This window comes from Boleophthalmus pectinirostris, unplaced genomic scaffold (assembly GCF_026225935.1).
Source record: "Boleophthalmus pectinirostris isolate CB_2022bp ecotype Guang Dong unplaced genomic scaffold, ASM2622593v1 HiC_scaffold_17, whole genome shotgun sequence".
NCBI lineage: Eukaryota > Metazoa > Chordata > Actinopteri > Gobiiformes > Gobiidae > Boleophthalmus > Boleophthalmus pectinirostris.
In genome coordinates this window covers 9,454,616-9,475,639 of record NW_026571115.1, presented here as the reverse complement: position 1 = coordinate 9,475,639, position 21,024 = coordinate 9,454,616, and the positions used below count along the sequence as shown (strand labels likewise).

Genomic DNA, 21,024 nt, shown 5'->3' with positions numbered 1-21,024 from the left:
CCTGAGTCACTCTAACAGGCCCATTTAAACTCATTTGGATAGGATAGGATTGAACCAGGACCCAACTAGGACTAAACCAGATTTAAACCAGATTTAATCAAGATTTAAACCAGATTTAAACCAGATTTAAACCAGGACTACCGGTACATTAGGGTGAGGAAGAGCTAGCCTGAACCAGAACTAAATCAGGACCCAACAAGGACTAAACCAGGACTACATCAAGGGAAATACGGGCCAGGACTAAACCACAGCTAAACCAGGGCTGAACTAGGACTAAACCAGGACTAATCTAGGACTAAACTAGGACTAAATTTGGGTGAATAAGAGCTAGATTGACCCAGGACTAAACTAGGGCTAAGCAATCACTAAACCAGGACAAAACCAGGACAAAACCAGGACTAAACCAGGACTAAACCAGGACTAAATCAGGACTACATTAGAGCTAGACTGAACCTTGACTAAACCAGGACTGAACCTCCTGAGCCATAAATGGTCCTTTAGTTGATTCTAACAGGCCCATTTAAACTAATTTAGAATTAGAAAATAAACATATTTTATCATTTTACCTCATACATGGACTAAAGCTGCATTGCTTTTATTTTGGAGGTGTTTTTTGAATGACTTTTTTTTTTTTTTTTGTAAGGCAACCTCACTTTTTCATTGCTTAGTCATAACAGATACTCTTCCCAGTCTTACCAGTTCATCAAAACAGTGCTATTTACTGCTTTTTTATAAAGAAATACAATTAATATTATGCAGAATTGAGTTAAGCCTTTTGGTCCTCCACAGTATTTTTTGTTTCTCATGTGGCCCCATGGAAAAAATTATTGCCCACCCCTGAGCCTAGACTGAACCAGGACTAAACCAGGACTACAAGTATAAAAAGAATCATCGTAAACGTGCAGGATCTGTGTGTTAAACATGTGTGAATGAAACAAAACATGACTCCAGGTGTGTTTGTGATGAGGAAACAGTATTATAACACAGATCATGGCAGTAAGTCTTTAACATCCACCTCTCTTGAGCTTGTCTGTAACTGTGAGAGGCTCAGGCTGTGAAGACATCCAGGATCAAACCTCGCTATCTGTCCTGACATGGTTGCCTTTCTTGTGCACTCGATACTAAATGATTTGAGATAAAAATACCCTTCTGCTGTGTCTTTACTCAGACACATGGTCCCACTGCGCAGGGCTCACATAGCAGCATGGAGCTCTTATCTGGTTAGACATTAGAGCTGCACATCACACAGACACAGAGGCAAGGATATGAACCAGGACTGAACCAGGACTGAACCAGGACTGAACCAGGACTGAACCAGGACTGAACCAGGACTGAACCAGGACTAAACCAGGACTGAACCAGGGACTGAACCAGGACTGAAACCAGGACTAAACCAGGACTAAGGACTGAACCAGGACTGAACCAGGACTGAACCAGGACTGAACCAGGACTGAACCAGGACTAAACCAGGACGAACCAGGACTGAACCAGGACTAAACCAGGACTGAACCAGGACTGAACCAGGACTAAACCAGGACTGAACCAGGACTAAACCAGGACTAAACCAGGACTGAACCAGGACTGAACCAGGACTGAACCAGGACTGAACCAGGACTGAACCAGGACTAAACCAGGAAACCAGGACTAAACCAGGACTAAACCAGGACTGAACCAGGACTGAACCAGGACTGAACCAGGACTAAACCAGGACTGAAACCAGGACTGAACCAGGACTGAACCAGGACTGAACCAGGACTAAACCAGGACTGAACCAGGACTGAACCAGGACTAAACCAGGAACTGAAACCAGGGACTAAACCAGGACTAAACCAGGACTGAACCAGGACTGAACCAGGACTAAACCAGGACTAAACCAGGACTGAACCAGGACTAAACAGGACTAAACCAGGACTAAAACCAGGACTAAACCAGGACTAAACCAGGACTAAACCAGGAACAGGAAACCAGGACTAAACCAGGACTAACCAGGACTAAACCAGGGACTAAACCAGGACTAAACCAGGACTAAACCAGGACTAAAACCAGGACTAAACCAGGGGACTAAAACCAGGGCTAAACCAGGACTAAACCAGGACTAAACCAGGACTAAACCAGGACTAAACCAGGGCTAAACCAGGACTGAACAAGGACTAAATCAGGACAAAACCAGGACAAAACCAGGACAAAACCAGGGCTGAACCAGGGTTGAACCAGGGCTGAACCAGGACTAAACCAAGTGTAAACCAGAAGTAAACCAGTACTACAAATTGGGTACTTGAATTATCTGTAATCTAAAAAAAATTAAAATAAGAAAACAACACAATTTGTGAATATTTGTTCATTCTAAAAATTCTAACCTAGAATCTTATCATTATTAGTGGATAACAGATCTGTGCAGAGAACCTGTTTTAATATAATGCATTATTATTACAACAGGGAAGAACACAAAACTAAAACTGTGTTACAATGTGGTCAAAAAATGTTAAAACTATTATTTGACGAAGCAGTTTTAATTATGAATCAAGCTTATTAAAGGTCTTATGTCACGCAAAACTGACTCTGGTGAGATTTAAGAGATGTTATAATGGTGTTACCTCCTCAAAAACAGACCTGGAGTTGTATTTTGTTTCATTCAAACATGTACACAGGTGTATGGAGTTTAAATATAAGGATTTGTGAGGTAAGAGATAAGAAAATACCGTAGCCTGTAATTTTTCCATAAACAAGTCGCCTATAGATCCAAGTCGCTGATCTGAGCGCTGTGGGCTTCCATAGACTAAAGCTTAGACAGTAACATCTCCATAAGAGTTAATGAAGGGTCCCTGTGTGGTTGTAGACACTTGCAAATGTATGTAAACAATACCAGAGAGTCTTGTCAGGACAGTGGACGCTCCAATGAATAAAACAGCCCTTTAATCTGAGCTCATTAATTAAGAGATTTAAGGATTAGCAACACAGCAAATGCAATTAGCCCGAGGAGAGTCCTTAAGGCAAAGCAGTCAGCGTTTAGAAGAAAGAGCTAGAAGTCATGGAGAATTATAGCATTTTGTTTGTAAGAATATATTTAAAGGTTCTATATTACACAAAGTGACTCTTGTGAGCTTAAATCCATGTTATATTGTTGTTATTTTGGGTTAAGGCTGTGCAATTAACTGAATTCTGATTGCGACTTTTGGTTAATATATATGCTTATTTTAGTTTTTAAATATAGAGAGATAGAAAGAAATGAACAAATCAACAAACGGGACTTGAGTACACATATCCCACAATGCCTAACAGTGGAGCAGAAGCCAAAAGAAAAAAAAGAATTAAAATGTCAGTGAGCGGTGACAGTGGGCCAATCTTACAATAACAGATCTTTCTACTTTATGGCACAGGATACACAAGTTCTACAGTTCACTTCAACGAGACAGACATTAGTGTCACTGTTCCAGCCAATTGCATCTTCAGTCATTTCTTCCTTTAGTGTTATATACTGTGGACTCGCATTTAGCAGTACTAAGCATGGACAATCAACTAGAGTAGAAGTTTATGTTTTTCTATGCCTTATTTCACGTTCAAAGTATATTTTATTCATTTTATGTTTTATACTTCGCAAAACTGCTCTAAGGCACAGATTTGTAGCCTATGTTTATTTTAAATTTGAAAGTTGTGCGTAAATTATCAATAACAAAATGTTTTTTTTTAGAGAGAAATGTTGAATAAATGCATCGTGTAACTAAAAAAGTAAATAATAAATAAATAAATAAAATAAAAAATCATTCGAACTAGAAAAGCAGTCAGAGAGCGCAGACCTCCGCCAAGGACTACCCCATTTTTTATATAAATTGCGATAAAATCAGTCTTCTGGATCAGATCCGGATCAGCCTTTGGAATATGAAAGAGGATCCCATTGTCCATCCCTGAGTCAAATTTCATGGGGTTTGGTCAATAATTAACCGAGATATTGAGAAACAACATTTTTGGCCCCATTTACCACAATGTTAACTAAAATTTCAAAGTGATCCAGAATCCAGGATTTCTTCCCGATCACCCCCAAAATGAAATCAGTTCTTCCTTTTCACATTTCCAACAAATCCTGAAAATTTCATCAAAATCGGTCCATAACTTTTTGAGTTATGTTGCTAACAAACAAACAAACAAATAAACAGACAAACAGACAAACGCCGGCAAAAACATAACCTCCTTGGCGGAGGTAATAATTGTGATTTCAATACTGACCAAAATAATATTAATAATGATTTTTTCCATAATCGTGCTGCCCTACGTTAGTTGTGTTTTGTTTCATTCATTTGAGCTACCTTTTATTGTTACTTTGTCTACATCTCCAAAGCTCAAAATGCTCTGTTCCACCTTGTGATGTCACATAGGCCTAGCGGTAGTTTCTTTTACCTTTAGTTCATTAGAGATAAGAATATCCAAGGCTGAAATTATCCAAATGATTCTACTGAAGCAGTTTAAAAACACAGTGGAGCACTTCCTGTATTAGCATATGACATCACAAGGTGGAGCAGAGGGTTTTCTGTTTTGAGAAAAGAAAATATACAGGGTTTGTGTGAATGAAACAAGTCAAAGCTCTGAGAATGTTTGTGATGAGAAAACAACATTATAACACAGATCAAAATAGTGTAAAATATGGTCCCTTTAAAGATACGCTATGCAACTTTTCTTCAGGGGATGCACGCTACCATTTTGTCTCCATGGAGATGTTATTGCCTTTCCTGGACTCTTCCACAAGGGCGTAGGTTTGCATAGGGACAATGGGGACATGTCACAACCAATATCTGGGAAAGACAAAATAATCCCTACTGCCCAATATTTGCCATTTTATTTGAATAAACAAAAATATACATTCATTCTGATATTTTTCCAAACTCAATAGAATTAACTGAACACGTTTTAGTTCAGATTTTGTTTATTATATCACATCGTCAATGGGTACTTTCATTTATGGACATTGTTTACTTAGAATTGTCCACAGCGTGTATCCATAATGCAAAAGAAAAAAACAATATCTGATCTTAAAACCTGCTTGTTATGAGGTATATATTAGACCACAGGTGTCCAGATCCGGCCCTCCAAGACCTTATATTTTCTATTAAAATATTGGTAATTTTCTGCGGTGTTTATCATATCAGCGTCTCCAGCGTCTCTGTACGTGGCCCCTCCCACCAGAGCAGCACAAATGAAGACTTGTCTCTTTCCAAACGCTCTTAAAGGACGATCGTTTTTGACTGTTGACCGTGACACCCTCATCAACAAATGTCATGGAAAAATGAGAAAAGTGGAGCCGAATGCAGGATTTTCCAAAAATATTGACTTATTCTTATTTGCAAACAAGTTCATGTTAAAATATTGTGTTGAAATTGTATTTTTCTTAAAGTTTCAGGTTGTTCATAATATTATAATATTTTGTAAAAGAAAGAGTTCATCAATTTAGAAAGATTTCTGTAATAGATTTGTGTTTCTCTGCACCAATATTTCAACTTATTGTTATTTTTGGGGTTTATATGACATAAGTTTTCTGATCCGGCCCCTTTGGGATCAAAGTAGGTTGGATACGGCCCCCGGACCAAAATGAGTTTGACACCCCTGTATTAGACCATTGAGCGGCTAAGTGATATTGTTGTTTTGGGTCTGTCTAGGTTTGATGTGGTAGATTTAGATGAGCACTAATCTTTCATTTATTTAATTTTGTCCTGGACCTGTTGTGTTGTGTTGGTTGGTTTGTGAATTTTTTTGGTATATTAAAAAACAATAAACATTTGGTAACAAAAAAAAAAAAAAGATTTTGTTTATTAGACGTTCTGAGATGTATTCAGTGATATGACGACAGGGTTACCCCACCGCTATTTCATTGGCTGCAACAGAGTGATGTCATTAGTGGAGCCGGGAGCCTAAACTGAGGAAGCGGCAGGACAGGGCCGCACCCGAAGATGGCGTGAGTGAAGACGCTGCGCACCAAACTTTGAAAAACTTTGATCTTGGCTTCATCTTCAATTAAACTTGCCTTATAATGAGTCAAAAAAGAGCGTCAATCTCCCAAACGAAGCCTCTACATCGCTGTTATCCGCTAAAGAATCATCTTAAAAGGGCAACGGACACAAACTGTACATTTTGCGAACTGAAAAATGAAACCACCTCCTACTTATTTTGGACGTGCCCAGACTCTGTGTGTTTTTGGAAAGAATTCATAAAACAGATGGGCAGTGGTAGAGCTGATAATGATAATGCCCCCACCAACGCTGACACCAAACCTCAGTATTGTCGTTCCAACTTGGACATACACAGACTCATTCCACAGGTTGGCATTAAACATTAAACTATCTCCATAGAGACAAGTTGCAGGTCAGATCTGTGGAGAGGCGACCCCACTCACAGTAAGAATACCTATTTTCAATGCATGTTTTTTGTCTCATTTTAGACTAATGACTGTTGTCGTTTGAGAAAAGACTCTTGCTGATTACATTAGAAGTTATTAATTACATTTGACTCTCTGGTTTCTGCCGTTAGAACGTTCACCTTATTTGGCTTTGTTTGGGCTTAGTTTTGTTTAGTCCCTCCTGGGCCACTGTAGAATGTTAAATTATGACAGCATACAGCTACTTTGAAGTTTTGACACTAATATATTAAACAACGATAAAATGCAATATCTGTGAATCAAGTTAAAGGTGCACTGGTAACACTTTATAATACTTACACCTTATTTAGCCTTAATAAAGCATGAACAAAGACTTAAATAATAATGATTCACACTTAGTAACTATTTAATTACTACCTGAATTAGCACTTAACTTGCACTTAATTCACCTGTGCTGTAAACAGTTACTCATAAGTATTTCTTACTTAATTCCTCATCAACTAACCATTTGTGTGTGCATTTGTAAATGTATATTTAAGTACAAATTTGAGCATTTATTAATGATTAGTAAGCCATGAGAGAATGATTTACTAGTAATGCATTATTGTTTCTCTGGAATTTGACTAACCTTAACAAATGTTTAATAAAGCATAATTCGTCTTCACTTTAGAAAATCTCTCAGAAAGACTTAACTAACAGATAACAGCTGCCTGAATGATCATTGCATTGCATTATTAGTAAATCATTATCTCATAGCTTATTAATCATTAATAAATGCTCAAATGTGAACTTAAATATGCATTTGTAAACATGCAAATGGTTAGTTCATGAGTAATTAAGAAGTACTGAGTTACTATTTATAGCACAGGTGAATTAAGTGCAAGTTAAGTGCTAATTCAGGTAGTAATTAAGTAGTTACTAAGCGTAAATCATTATTAATTAAGTCTTTGTTCATGCTTTATTAAGGCTAAATAAGGTGTAGTTTTTATAAAGTGTTACCGGTGCACTGTGTAACTTTTCTGGTTGTTTCTATGGATGTGAATGTTCCACAGTATGACATTAAACAGCTTTAATTTACATTTACTCAATTACAGATGGTTTTACAACTCAAAAATACATAGAGCGGGGTGGCCTTTCCACAGATCTGACTTGTAACTTGGTCTGGTTTGGGTTCCATGACGATAGAAAGGTTTAATGCCATACTGAGAAACATTCCAGACAAAGCAATAACATCACGAAGAAAACCATTTGACGGACTCTCCATCAGAAAAGTTACATAATACATCTTTGTTTATTTTAGAGAATTTGAATCCCCATAAAAGTTTTGTTTAAACAGCGTCTCCGTATTTTCCGCCCCGTCGTTAAAGTGTCATGTTAAGTGGGAATTAATCCTGGTTTGTTCTTTTGATCTAGGATTACTAATGTAGTAGAGTTAATCCGTCCAATCCAGTGCTTACATTAACAAAAGATATTGGTTTACACAAGTGGCCAAACCTCCCTGTCAATGCCGAGTCGTGTCTGGTATCTGAAGCTAAGCAGGAGCGCGCCTGGGTACACTGCAAAAAGTGAAATCTAATCTAAAGTCTAAATCTAATCTAAATGAAATCTAAAAAAAAAAAAAAAAAAAGCTTTTTGTACTTAAAATATGAAAACGCATCTTGATACTTTTTTATTTTTTTCTGATGGAAGGTCCGTCAAATGCTTTTCTTCATATTATTGCTTTGTCTGAAATGTTTCACAGTATGGTACTAAACCTTTCTATCGTCATGGAGACCAAACCAGACCAAGTTACAGGTCAGGTCTGTGGAGAGGCGACCCCGCTCACAGTCAGAATGTCTGTTTTTCTAGATATTTTTGAGCTATAATTGACTTGTAACTGAATAAAAGTTGTTTAAAGTCATATTGTGGAACATTCCAGGCAGAGCAGAGGCGTATCCATAGAAACAAGCAGGTAATTGATAAGCCCGCAACCAAAAAGTAACATAGTGCACTTTTAAAGATAAGAAAAACAACAACTCTTAGCACTTGAAATAAGAAACTAAATAATAATTTTATAATAATTTTACTTGTGGTCAGGGCTCTGTCACCTTTTTGTTTCTATGGATACGTCATTGCTCTGTCTGGAATGTTCCACAGTATGACATTAAACAGCTCTATATTGCATTTACTCAATTACAGGTGGTTTTATAGCTTAAAAATATCTTGAAAAACAGACATTCTGACAGTGTAACCTGACCTGTAACTTGGTCTGGTTTGGTCTCCATGAAGATGTAAAGGGTTAATGCCATACTGTGAAACATTCAAGACAAAGCAAAAACAATCAGCATGGAGAAAAGCATTTGACGGACTCTTCAGCAGAAAAGTTACACAATGCACCAGTCTTTTGTTCCATTCCACTGGTAGATAACTTTACTTGTTCAGTCAGATCTACTCAAATCAAGTGAAAAGTTCTGAATTTAAGTTATTTAAATTGATCTACATATGACCTTTTGCAGTGCAGTACTTGGATGGGAGACCGCTGGGTGTATGAGGCGATACAAAGAGACTGCAGTGGCTCTAATGTAAACTGTTGTTGAGTTCTTAAGAAAGACACTTAAAATGAATGCGGTGTGTGTGTGTGAGTGTGTGTGTTGATCGGAGGGCCCAATGGAGCAGATTAGCAGCTTCCGTCAGTCTGGCCCAGGGCAGCTGCGGCTATAATAGTATGGATTGACTTTGATTGCCTGGAAAAGTGTTTTATAAGACTTCTGCGAATTTATTAAGGGATTTTTTACAGCAGACCTCTTACGCAAAATCTACTTTTCAGAACTTGTAACTTTTAGGCCCTGTCCACACTAGTATGTATTCGAGTTGTTTAAGTTGGGGATGCAGTGTTCGTCCACACTAATCTGACTGAAAGCGGCTCCAGAGATGGAACGATCTGATGCCACCAGCTCCTGTGACAATTAATCTGTGCTTGTAATGTTTCATTCATGTTAATTCACAATGCAATATGGAAGTAGTTCGAAGTAGGGATGGGCATGATTAATTGACCAAACAGGGGTCTGTACATGTGTCTCTCTGCACTCAGAAGGAGCGAGACACAAACATTCGGTCAGTCTGCAATGTACCGAAGCACAAATGTGTATTTAACGATGATTTATACAAGAAAATCCACGCTTTCCGTTGCGTTCGGGACAAGTGTGAGTCCATGTGCACAGTGTACAAAGCAGGAACATATGTTTCGTGTCCAGTGGGAAAAAGCTTTACCAGGTGAGAGTCGCGCAATGTCGATGACGAGGACTCACCTCCCTCCCCCCGTACGGTGTCCTGGTTTTGACAAACGCAAATCTGGTCACACTAACCTGTATTCCACTGAGTCATGTCTTTTAATCCTACAGAAATTGACCGCATCAGCGACACAAGAGCTGTAGTTTTATCTTCGCTGAGTTTATGCAAATTAGCGATGCGGTTTTAAGTTTCGTTTCTGTGAGAGTTGCGCAAAACTGAATTAAACACATTATAATGTCAAACGGATTGATGTGGCTCTAGAGTCGTTACGGTTTATATGTCGTAAACTTGAATTTATTTATGCAGATTAGTAGTGCAGATAGTAATAATAATGATGATCATTTACGTTAATGATTAATCGATAATCGATCGTTAATTCTTCTGACGATCGATTAAGAAAATTTCATCGAATGCCCATCCCTAGTTCGAAGTCCCTTTTCATGTGTCATAAAGAGAAGTCAATGTCTGAACTTTAAAGTGTCAATAAGGTTGGGAAATACCGTACTATGATGGACTTTATGATGTATACGAGACATAAAGTGGGAGTGTCTGGACTCTCTAACATATGCTAATCTATGATCACACTGTCTGGGTCAACATTACTGTGAATTTCCTGCAAAAAATTGTTATACAGTCAGTCAATATTTTGATGAGATGGTCAGTATAAAGCTACCTGCTCTGCTGTACAGACACAAGCACAGAGCCTTTTCTCTGATTTTTTTTAGATAACAGATAACTAAGGTACGCAATGTGTAGTCCTGGTTTAGCTTTAGTTCTGGTTTAGTTCTGGTTTAGCTCTGGTTTAGCTCTGGTTTAGCTCTGGTTTAGCTCTGGTTCAGTCCTAGTTCAGACCTGATTTAGCCCTGGTTTAGACTTGGTTTAGACCTGGTTTAACCCTGGTTGTTTAGTCCTGGTTTGGTCCTGGTTTAGTCCTGGTTTAGTCCTAGTTTAGTCCTAGTTTAGACCTGGTTTATCCTGGTTTATTCATGGTTTAGTCCTGGTTTGGTCCTAGTTTAGTCCTAGTTTATCACTGGTTTATCGCTGGTTTATCCCTGGTTTAGTCATGGTTTAGACCTGTTTAGACCTGGTTTAGACCTGGTTTAACCCTGGTTGTTTAATCCTAGTTTAGCTCTGGTTTGGGTCTGGTTCAGTCCTGGTTTAGTCCTAGTTTGGTCCTAGTCCTGGTGGTTTAGTCCTAGTTTGGTCCTGGTTTAGTTGGTCCTGGTTTAGTCCTAGTTTGGTCCTGGTTTAGTCCTAGTTTGGTTGGTTTAGTCCTGGTTTGCCTAGTCCTGGTTTAGTTCCTAGTTTGGTCCTGGTTTAGTCCTTACTAGTTTGGTCCTGGTTAGTCCTAGTCCTAGTTTGGTCCTGGTTTAGTCCTAGTTCCTAGTTTTGGTTTAGTCCTGGTTTAGTCCTGGTTTAGTCCTAGTTTTTGGTTAGTCCTGGTTAGTCCTAGTTTGGTCCTGGTGTAGTCCTAGTTTTGTCCTGGTGTAGTCCTAGTTTGGTCCTGGTTTAGTCCTAGTTTGGTCCTAGTTTAGTCCTAGTGGTTAGTCCTAGTTTGGTCCTGGTTTAGTCCTAGTTTGGTCCTGGTTTAGTCCTAGTTTGGTCCTGGTTTAGTCCTAGTTTGGTCCTGGTTTAGTCCTAGTTTGGTCCTGTAGTCCTAGTTTGGTCCTGGTGTAGTCCTAGTTTGGTCCTGGTGTAGTCCTAGTTTGGTCCTGGTTTAGTCCTAGTTTGGTCCTGGTTTAGTCCTAGTTTGGTCCTGGTTTAGTCCTAGTTTGGTCCTGGTTTGGTCCTGGTTCAGTCCTGGTGTAGTTTTGGTTTTGTCCTGGTTTATCTCTTTAACATTACACTATAAAAATTATCTATATTTTGTAATCCGTGCACTTGTCCTAGAATCACAAGTGTTTCACAACTCGTTGTATCGGTCTAAACTACAGGATTATCAGGTTTTTTTTTTTATCGCCCATGGAAACAGTATCTAGTTCTCCACAGAGGACATTACATCATCTAAATAACAGGGGTCTTTTGTGTGTTGCTAATAGCGGTGATTCTGTGCAGCGGTTCACCTTGAGTACTGTGATGTTCCAGGCGTAGCTCTCCAGGGCCTTCTGCAGTTTCCGACCCTTCAAACCCTCTTTCGCTCCGATCCGGTGGAGGTCTTCGTGGAAATCCAGACCTGGAAATGTAACGCAGAGCAACGTGAATTCAAAATAATGAACAGGAATAATTGTACACACCCCCAGTTGGATTAACTGTGCATTGTCTGTTTAAGTGCTTCTCAAACTTTTCAGACCAAGTACCGCCTAAGAAAATACTTCAGATTGATACTTCGCAACTGACGTCATCAACATTACCTGAGAGTGTGATTGTAACTGAAAGCACTGCTCTGTCTGAAGCGCTGTTACTCAAGTTAGACTTTAATCTGAGCTTTATTTTAACACCATCTGATGAGAGAACTGAGTTGGGTGGAAAGACAAGAGGTGAGATGATTTGTGCTGATAAACAAGTCTCTCTCAAATAATATTAGCCAACAGTTTTTTCAGTTACTCACGCTCACTTTTTACTGAAAATCAAACACCTAAACAGGACCATGAAGGTTCGTAATAATCGCAGGCTGTTCTTTAAATCCATTTAGTTTTTTATTAAGTTTTCAGACAATCTTTCAACTTTTTGACCATGTTTACTAGGGGTGGAACGGTACGCACCTCGGTTTTGAGGTCACGGTTCGGTTCATTTTCGGTACAGTATGGGAACAAAATGAAAAACCATTTGCTTTTGTTTATTTGTGTGTTTATTAAACCAACTATTTGTTTTAACTTTATACAAACGAGAAAATAAAATAAATGCAAAGTGCTGCTTGGGAATACCAATAAGTTAAACAAAATATTCTCAAATAAGCAACAAATGTATGAAATATTATAAAAAAAATAAATTCCTTGTATACAGTAAACAAAACTTTTCAAAAAGTAAAGTGCAGCACAAACAGGTCCAGGATGAACTTTTACTCGATCTTCATATTTGTGGCCAGGAAAAACAACTTGTCCACCTTGTCTGCAGTATGTGCAGATCTGCTGCAGTTACAACGTCCCCGGCGGTTGAATATACACTTTCACTAGAGACAGAGGTGGTGGGTATGGGGGGGCCTTGACAACTGTCGTCAAAGCGGCTGCCTTAACTATAAAGCGCCGCGGGAAACACTGTCACCCCAATCACAGACGGGTTCCCTCATGAATATTAAAGAGCCGAGCTTTCAGTGTAGCTGCACATGTAGTGGCGGACTGTAAACACACAAATAGAGCAAACTCACTTGTGCACAGTGGCGCTATCTGTAACTTGATACGTAATTTGCTGTCCTATATAAGGGGAGGAAAATGTGCACACAGGTGTTGCACCGTGAAGGTATACAGTCTTTTGACGGTCGTCGCTGTGAATGAGAGCTGATTCTGCGTATGTTTGGATGGCTAAGGTAGGCCGATAAACTAACTGAGGAGCACAGTATTTGGACTCTTTTATGGAAGACGCGTTCGAGATGACACATGCTGCAGCCATAGCGGACCTCGCACAGGGCAAGTTTTGGCCGCGACACCGAAATGATTCGGCATGAAAACATGTACCATTAAACCTCTTGTGTTTGCTCATGTGTGCATTGTGTCACCATGGAAACTGCTGAACATTCTACCAATAGAGATGCACGTTAAGTATCAATAACAGGCAAATCTAAGTCAAGCCATTAGAAATCCTTCAAAATAGACAAACTAATTACATTTTATCAATTTATAATGAAAAAGAATAGAAGAATAGAAGTAGAAAAAGAAAAAAAAATCAATCTGAATCAATTATTTACCCAAATGTCTTGTAATTTCTGTGTATATCTTTCATCTGTTAGTGTGTATGTATGTTTAAAATCATTTCTTTGTGTAGATGCAATAAAGTAATGAAAAAACATTGGTATTTGGTTGGTATTCTAAAGGATTTGTATGCAAAAACCTGACCTATCTCTGCCCCAGATGCAAGATAAACATGTGCAAATCAGAGAAAAATGTCACTGATAAAAATTGTAATGTTGATTTATTCTTATTTACAAAAACATCTCTAAACACCATCTCCGTGGATACCTGCCTGTATCCATGGAGATGTAGTCGTGTAGTTGTTTAATCTAAGAAAAGTTACATGGTGCAATGAAATTCTGATTAGGCGACTATTATTATTATCAGGGTCAGAGCAGGACAGAAAAGTTTGGGAACTCCATGTTCTAAACAGTGAATAGTTGTACAGTGAAATAATGAAGGTTGACCCTGCCAGGCTGCCATAGTTATTTGAAATATTTCTCCAGTGTGGCGCAGATGTAGGCCTTGCAACTCAATAGACAGAAAAAGAAATGGTCTGGGGTGATTTAAATGGACATATTTGTGCGGCAAAACATACAAATATTTAGAAGAAGAAAGAATGAATTCATTATTAAAAATGACCTTCGAAAGTTGCTATGAAATTATTTTATTTTTGTTTTGACACAACTCACTATACACTGGACTGTTCTGGTTCAGATTTTGCAGGGAAGGACATGTATAAACATCTGTCTGGACAAAAGCCTGGAGTCGTATGGCTGAGTTCTTCTCTCAAACGGACAACACTCTGTTCCACTTTGTGATGTCATGTGCAGTGTTGGGAGTAATGCGTTATAAAAGTCACAAATTACTCTAATGCATTGCTTTTTGTTGTAAAGCAGTAATGTCAGGCATTTCATGGAAGAAATGTCAGTATAGTGCATTTTTAACCTGGATAGAAGTGGTGGGTTTTCGCTAAAATAATCTCGATATCAGCAGTGGTGAAACGCCATCGTTACGGTTCCGAATGTCAGGACGGGCCCAAAGGTGCACCCGCGTAGACCGTCGGGTGACCGCGGGCAAAAGGACCGGCGCAGGACTCCATGCCCCACAGAGCTAATCGCAGCTGACGCCGGATCACACTTTGCGAACACCCTGCTCCACAGGTTTGGTGTTCTCTCAGGGACGGGTCTAGATTCCAAGTCCTAGTCCAAGATTAGTCCTTGTTTGGTCCTGGTTTAGTCCTGGTACAGTCCTGGTTTAGTCCTGGTTCAGTCCTGGGTTCAGTCCTGGGTTCAATCCTGGGTTCAGTCCCGGTTTAGTCGTGGGTCAGTCCCTTTAAGGCGCAAAAGTTTGGCATCTGCGCTTGCTGATAGTTTTTTGACAATCAGCGACAGTTATTTTGGTGCAAGTAACTTAAATGTGCTGCAGTAGTCGTGTAATGTCTTACATTTTAAATGCAGTCATTTTGTAATGTAAGAAATAACTTTGAAATGACAGTAACAAGTGATAAATAACACATTATAGTTTTCAAGTAACTTGCCCAACTGTGGTCATGTGGTAATACAGGAAGTGCTCCGTACACCTTCACTAGAATCATTTGGATAATTTCAGTCCTACAATTTCCCACGTCTATTGAAATAAAACATAGAAAGTAGCTTTTAACTTGAAAACTACTGCTTCATGACATCACAAGGTGGATCTGAGCATTTTGAGCTTAGGAGATGTAAAGAGACTAATAATGAGTTACTCAAACATGTGAGAGTGAAACAAAACACAACTCTGCCTATGTTTTTGATGAGCTAACAACATTATAACACAGTTTAAAGCCAGTTTAAGTCAGTTTTGTGTAATAATTAATACATGTTTCTAACTGAATAATGCAATAATTTAAATAATGATTACAAATAGCATTTTTAAACAAACTTCCAGCCTTCCTGTATCACCAAAGTAAAATGTTCTAACTCAGACTGGGAGGGCTCAAGTCTTTCTTTGATTCTCTGTTGTTTTACTGAAGAGACCAGACGAAATGGAAAGCAGACCACACTTCAGAAAACATTACATGGGTCAGATTCAGAAGAGTCAACAATGGGGCTTATTAAGTCCAATAGTCCCGATGTTTCTCTGGCTCTCCTGAAAGCTGGGTTAGTACAGTCTAGTCTTGGTTTAGTTCTGATTTAGTCCTGCTTTAGTCCTGGTTAAGTTCTTCTTTAGTCTTGATTTAATCCTAGTTTAGTCCTCCTTTAGTCTATATTTACCTCCGCCAAGGAGGTTATGTTTTTGCCGGCGTTTGTTTGTTTGTTTGTTTGTCTGTTAGCAACATAACTCAAAAAGTTATGGACCGATTTTGATGAAATTTTCAGGATTTGTTGGAAATGTGAAAAGGAAGAACTGATTTCATTTTGGGGGTGATCCGGAAGAAATCCTGGATTCTGGATCACTTTGAAATTTTAGTTAACATTGTGGTAAATGGGGCCAAAAATTTTGTTTCTCAATATCTCGGTTAATTATTGACCAAACCCCATGAAATTTGACTCAGGGATGGACAATGGGATCCTCTTTCATATTCCAAAGGCTGATCCGGATCTGATCCAGAAGACTGATTTTATCGCAATTTATATAAAAAATGGGGGTAGTCCTTGGTGGAGGTCTGCGCTCTCTGAGTGCTTTTCTAGTTAGTCCTGGTTTAGTATAAGTTTAGTCCCATTTTACTCAATCTTTACTCCATATTTTGTCCATCTTCTGTCCTGCTTTAGTCCAGTTCTAGTCTTGCTTTAGTCCAGGTCTAGCCCAGCTTTTGTCCATCTTTAGTCCAGGTCTAGTCCATGTTTAGTCCATGTTTAGTCGAGTTTTCGTCCATGTTTAGTCAAGCTTTCGTCCGGCTTTCGTCCGGCTTTCGTCCGGCTTTCGTCCGGCTTTCGTCTGGCTTTCGTCCCAGTTTCGTCCTGTTTTATCCCTGCTTCAGTCCCGGTTTAGCCCTCACACTGTTACACAGTGGAGATCCGCCTGGAGGTGCTGCCTGTGGTGACCTGCCTTCAAACATCTCATTTCACAAATCAGCTCTTCCTGATGTCCCTGATGTTTCAGACACATGCACAGCAGGGGGTCAGTCTCAGCTGGACTTAATTTACATGTGAATACATATTTATAGATATAACACAACCATGACTCTGTACTCCACAGGTTTATATATATACATGGACACAGACAATGACTGGGTGGAAGAAGAAACCTTACAACAAACCTTTACACAATACCATATACTATAAAAACTACTGCCAAATATGAACAATTTTCTTTTACTATAAACCCTCCAAGGACTGGGAGTAATTACACAGACATATTAAAACTACTACAGAATTACTATTAAAGGAGAAGAAAGTGGAGTATGACATTGTCAGTTTTTTATCCGTAAAATTTGACACACATTTTTTGCACGTTCTGTTCTAAGTGTCCTCATTTTCTTAGTCAATCTTAGTCAATCTTTAGTCCAGGTCTAGTCCATCTTTAGTCCATCTTTAGTCCATCTTTAGTCTTTAGTCCATCTTTAGTCCATCTTTAGTCCATCTTTTGTCCATCTTTTGTCCATCTTTTGTCCATCTTCAGCCCATCTTTAGTCCATGTTTTGTCCAGTTCTAGTCCTGCTTTAGTCCTGGTCTAGTCCAGCTTTAGTCCATCTTTAGTCCAATTTTAGTCCATCTTTACTCCATCTTTTGTCCATCATTCGTACAGCTTTAGTCCAGGTCTAGAAAAACTGAAATTATGATTCACTGGGGGAAAAAAAAAAGTAAGAAATCCGACATCACATTATTGAAAAAAAGTTAATATTTCACTCAAAATGATCTCGCCAATTTCAGATTTGATTTGATTTGTTTAATAGTTTAGAAAAAAAAAAACTAATAAAAAACAAAGAAAAAAACACAAGGTTATCTCCATGGTGATGTTTTACTGCTTTCATCGCTTTGTTTGGAAAGTTCCGCAGTATGGCATTTACCTTATCCAGCTTGCATTTATTCAAGGAAAATATATAAAAAAAATAATAATAATAATAAAATAATAATAATAATAAAATAATAATAATAATAAAATAATAATAATAATAATAATAATAATAATAATATAGAAAAACACAGAAAATACACAGATGGAAAATCATGTATTATTGTGAGAGGGCTCGCCTGTTCGTAGATTGGACCTGTAACTTGGCCTAGTGGCCTAGTGGTCTGGTGGTGGCATACTCCAACAAAAAAGTGACACAGTGCAGCTTTAAATTAGACTATGGTCACTCCACACGTCCAGTCAAGTCACTGAACAGACGTCTACCGATACGGCTCTAGTGTATTTGAACTGATGCAATAATAGCGCAGGGGAGCGAGGAGCATCTGGAGATCGGGTCCCAGCTGTGCTCCTCTGCTCCATTAGCCCCGAGAGCGAGCGAGGGTGTGAGGGCGTTTACGGAGACTTGCGGGGACTCGACCTGCCCGCACACTCACTTACGGAGACCTGTTACCCGCCCAGAGACTCAGAAAACGACCAGAAGGTTTAAAAGGCCCTGTTCTCTGATCTTTGTGACACTGTTTAACGCACAAACCTGCATATTCAACCTGGGTTCTTCTCTCAAACACAAAACACTCTTCATTTCAGCCCTGGAAACTGTCCGTCTACTGAACAAAACTAGCACTGCATGACATCACAAGGTGGAACAGAGCATTTTGTGTTTTGGAGATGTAGACAGACCAATAATAAAAAAGGAGGCAGAGTGAGAGAGAGAGAGGATGGAGAGAGAAATAGTGATAGAGAAAGAAGATGGAGAGGACACAGAGAGAGATAGAGAAGATGAAAGAGAGATAGAGATGGAGATGGAGATGGAGAGAGGGATAGAGAGAGAGAGAGAACAGAAAGAGGGATAGAGATAAAGATGGAGAGAGGGACATGAAAGAGGGATAGAGATAAAGGATGGAGAGAGATAGAGAGCGTATAGATAGAGATGACAGAAAGATAGAGAGAGGATAGAGAAAGATAGAGAGGATGGAGAGAGATAGTGATAGAAAGAGAATGGAGAGGAGACAGGGAGAACAGAAAGAGGGATAGAGAGAGAGAGAGGATGGAGAGAGCGAAAAAGAGAGAGATGCAGAGAGGGATAGGATGGAGAGAGGAACAGAGAGAGAGAGAGGACTGAAAGGGATAGAGATAGAGGATGGAGAGAGGAACAGAGATAGAGAGAGAGGACTGAAAGAGGGATAGAGACAGGATGGAGAGAGGAACAGAGAGAGAGAGAGAGGACTGAAAGAGGGATAGAGAGAGGATGGAGAGAGGAACAGAGAGAGAGAGAGGACTGAAAGAGGGATAGAGACAGGATGGAGAGAGGAACAGAGAGAGAGAGAGAGGACTGAAAGAGGGATAGAGATAGAGAGAGGATGGAGAGAGGAACAGAGAGAGAGGACTGAAAGAGGGATAGAGATAGAGAAAGGATAGAGAAGAGAGAGAGAGAGAGAGGACTGAAAGAGGGATAGAGATAGAGAGAGGATGGAGAGAGGAACAGAAATAGAGAGAGAGGACTGAAAGAGGGATAGAGATAGAGAGAGGATGGAGAGAGAGATAGGATGGAGAGAGCAAAAAAGAGAGAGAGATGCAAAGAGGGATAGGATGGAGAGAGGAACAGAGATAGAGAGAGGACTGAAAGAGGGATAGATAGAGGATGGAGAGAGGAACAGAGATAGAGAGAGGACTGAAAGAGGGATAGATAGAGGATGGAGAGAGGAACAGAGATAGAGAGAGGACTGAAAGAGGGATAGATAGAGGATGGAGAGAGGAACAGAGATAGAGAGGACTGAAAGAGGGATAGAGATAGAGAAAGGATAGAGAGAGGAACAGAGAGAGAGAGAGGACTGAAAGAGGGATAGAGAGAGGAACAGAGAGAGAGAGAGAGGATTGAAAGAGGGATAGAGATAGAGAGAGGATAGAGAGAGGAACAGAGAGAGAGAGAGAGGACTGAAAGAGGGATAGAGAGAGGAACAGAGAGAGAGAGAGAGGATTGAAAGAGGGATAGAGATAGAGAGAGGATAGAGAGAGGAACAGAGAGAGAGAGAGAGGATTGAAAGAGGGATAGAGATAGAGAGAGGATAGAGAGAGGAACAGAGAGAGAGAGAGAGGACTGAAAGAGGGATAGAGAGAGGATAGAGAGAGATAGTGATACAGAAAGAGAATGGAGAGGACACAGAGAGGACGGAACGAGGGATACAGATAGTGAAAGAGGATGGAGAGAGAGATGGAGAGAGGGATAGAGAGAGAATGGAATGAGGGACAGAAATAAAAAGAGGATTGAAAGAGAGGGAGAGAGGGATAAAGAGAGGATGGAGAGAGGGACAGAGATAGAGAGAGAGGACAGAAAGAGATGGAGATAAAGAGCGGAGGGAGAGAGAGAGAGATAGCGATAGAGAAAGAGGATGGAGAGGACACAGAGAAAGATAGAGAGAGAAGAAGGAAAGAGGGATAGAGATAGAGAGGATTGAGAGAGAGAGAGAGATGGGGAGAGGGATATAGAGAAAAGATGGAAAGAGGGATAGCGATAGAGAATGGAGAGAGATAGAGAGAGAGGACAGAGATAAGGAGAGGATGAAGAGAGAGATAGCGATACAGAAAGAATGTCGAGGACACAGAAAGGACGGAAAGAGGGATAGAGATAGAGAGGATGGAGAGAAAGATAGAGAGAGAGGATGGAGAGAGAGCCAGAGAGGGCTGAAAGAGATAGAGCGAAGATGGAAAGCGAGAGATGGGGAAAGAGGATGAAGAGGACACAGAGGAAGGAGGACGGAGAAAGTGATGGAGAGAGAGACAGAGGGATAGAGAGAGAGTATGGACAGAGATAGAGAAGATGGAGATAGGGATAGAGAGAGAGGAGAAGGAAAGAGGACGGAGAGAGAGGATAGATAGAGAGAGAGGATAGATAGAGAGGATGGAGAGGACACAGAGGACGGAGAGAGGGAAGGGCACAGATATGGCACCCAGGGGGAATTATCCAACAAGTCTGTATCCTCATCAACACGTCAGAATCAGTGGGCAAATTAGAATGATTGGTGCAATAATGAGCGGACATCAGAGAGAGACGAGGAGGAGGAGAGAGAGAGAAGGAGGACAGGAGAGGAGGAGGACAGAGGAGGAGAGAGGACGAGGAGAGAAGAGGAGAGGGGAGGAGAGAAGAGAGATGAGGAGAAAGAAGGACAACAGAGGAGGAGGAGGAGAGAGATGAAGAGAGAAGGAGAGGGGAGGAGGAAAGAGATGAGGAGAGAGAAGGACACAAGTGAAGGTGGAGAGAGGAGGAGAGGGGAGGAGTAGAGCGAGAGACGAGGAGAGAGAAGGAGAGGGGAAGAGGAGAGAGGAGTAGGAAAAGAGGCAAGGAGAGAGAGAGAGAGACAAGGAGAGGGGAGGAGTAGAGCGAGAGATGAGGAGAGAGGAGGAGAGGGGAGGAGGAGAGAGCAGAAGAAAGAGAGAAGAGAAGAGGGAGGAGGAAGGAGGAGGAGAGAGAGACGTGGAAGGGGGAAGAGGAGAGAGGAGTAGAGAGAGAGACAAGGA

At 40.1% G+C, this 21,024-nt stretch overlaps 1 protein-coding gene across 2 annotated transcripts in view; it reads right to left on the bottom strand.

Moving 5' to 3' along the window:
• The window catches only part of plcl5 (phospholipase C like 5), a 273,874-nt gene that overhangs the window by 13,896 nt on the left and 238,954 nt on the right, over positions 1 to 21,024 (bottom strand). The window contains exon 5 of one of the 2 annotated variants that reach the window (XM_055152945.1): positions 11,695 to 11,804. In XM_055152945.1, the coding sequence (XP_055008920.1) occupies positions 11,695 to 11,804 (110 nt within the window). Of the gene's footprint in view, positions 1 to 11,694; positions 11,805 to 21,024 lie in introns of those variants that run through there. The other variant, XR_008632080.1, reaches the window with a different exon arrangement.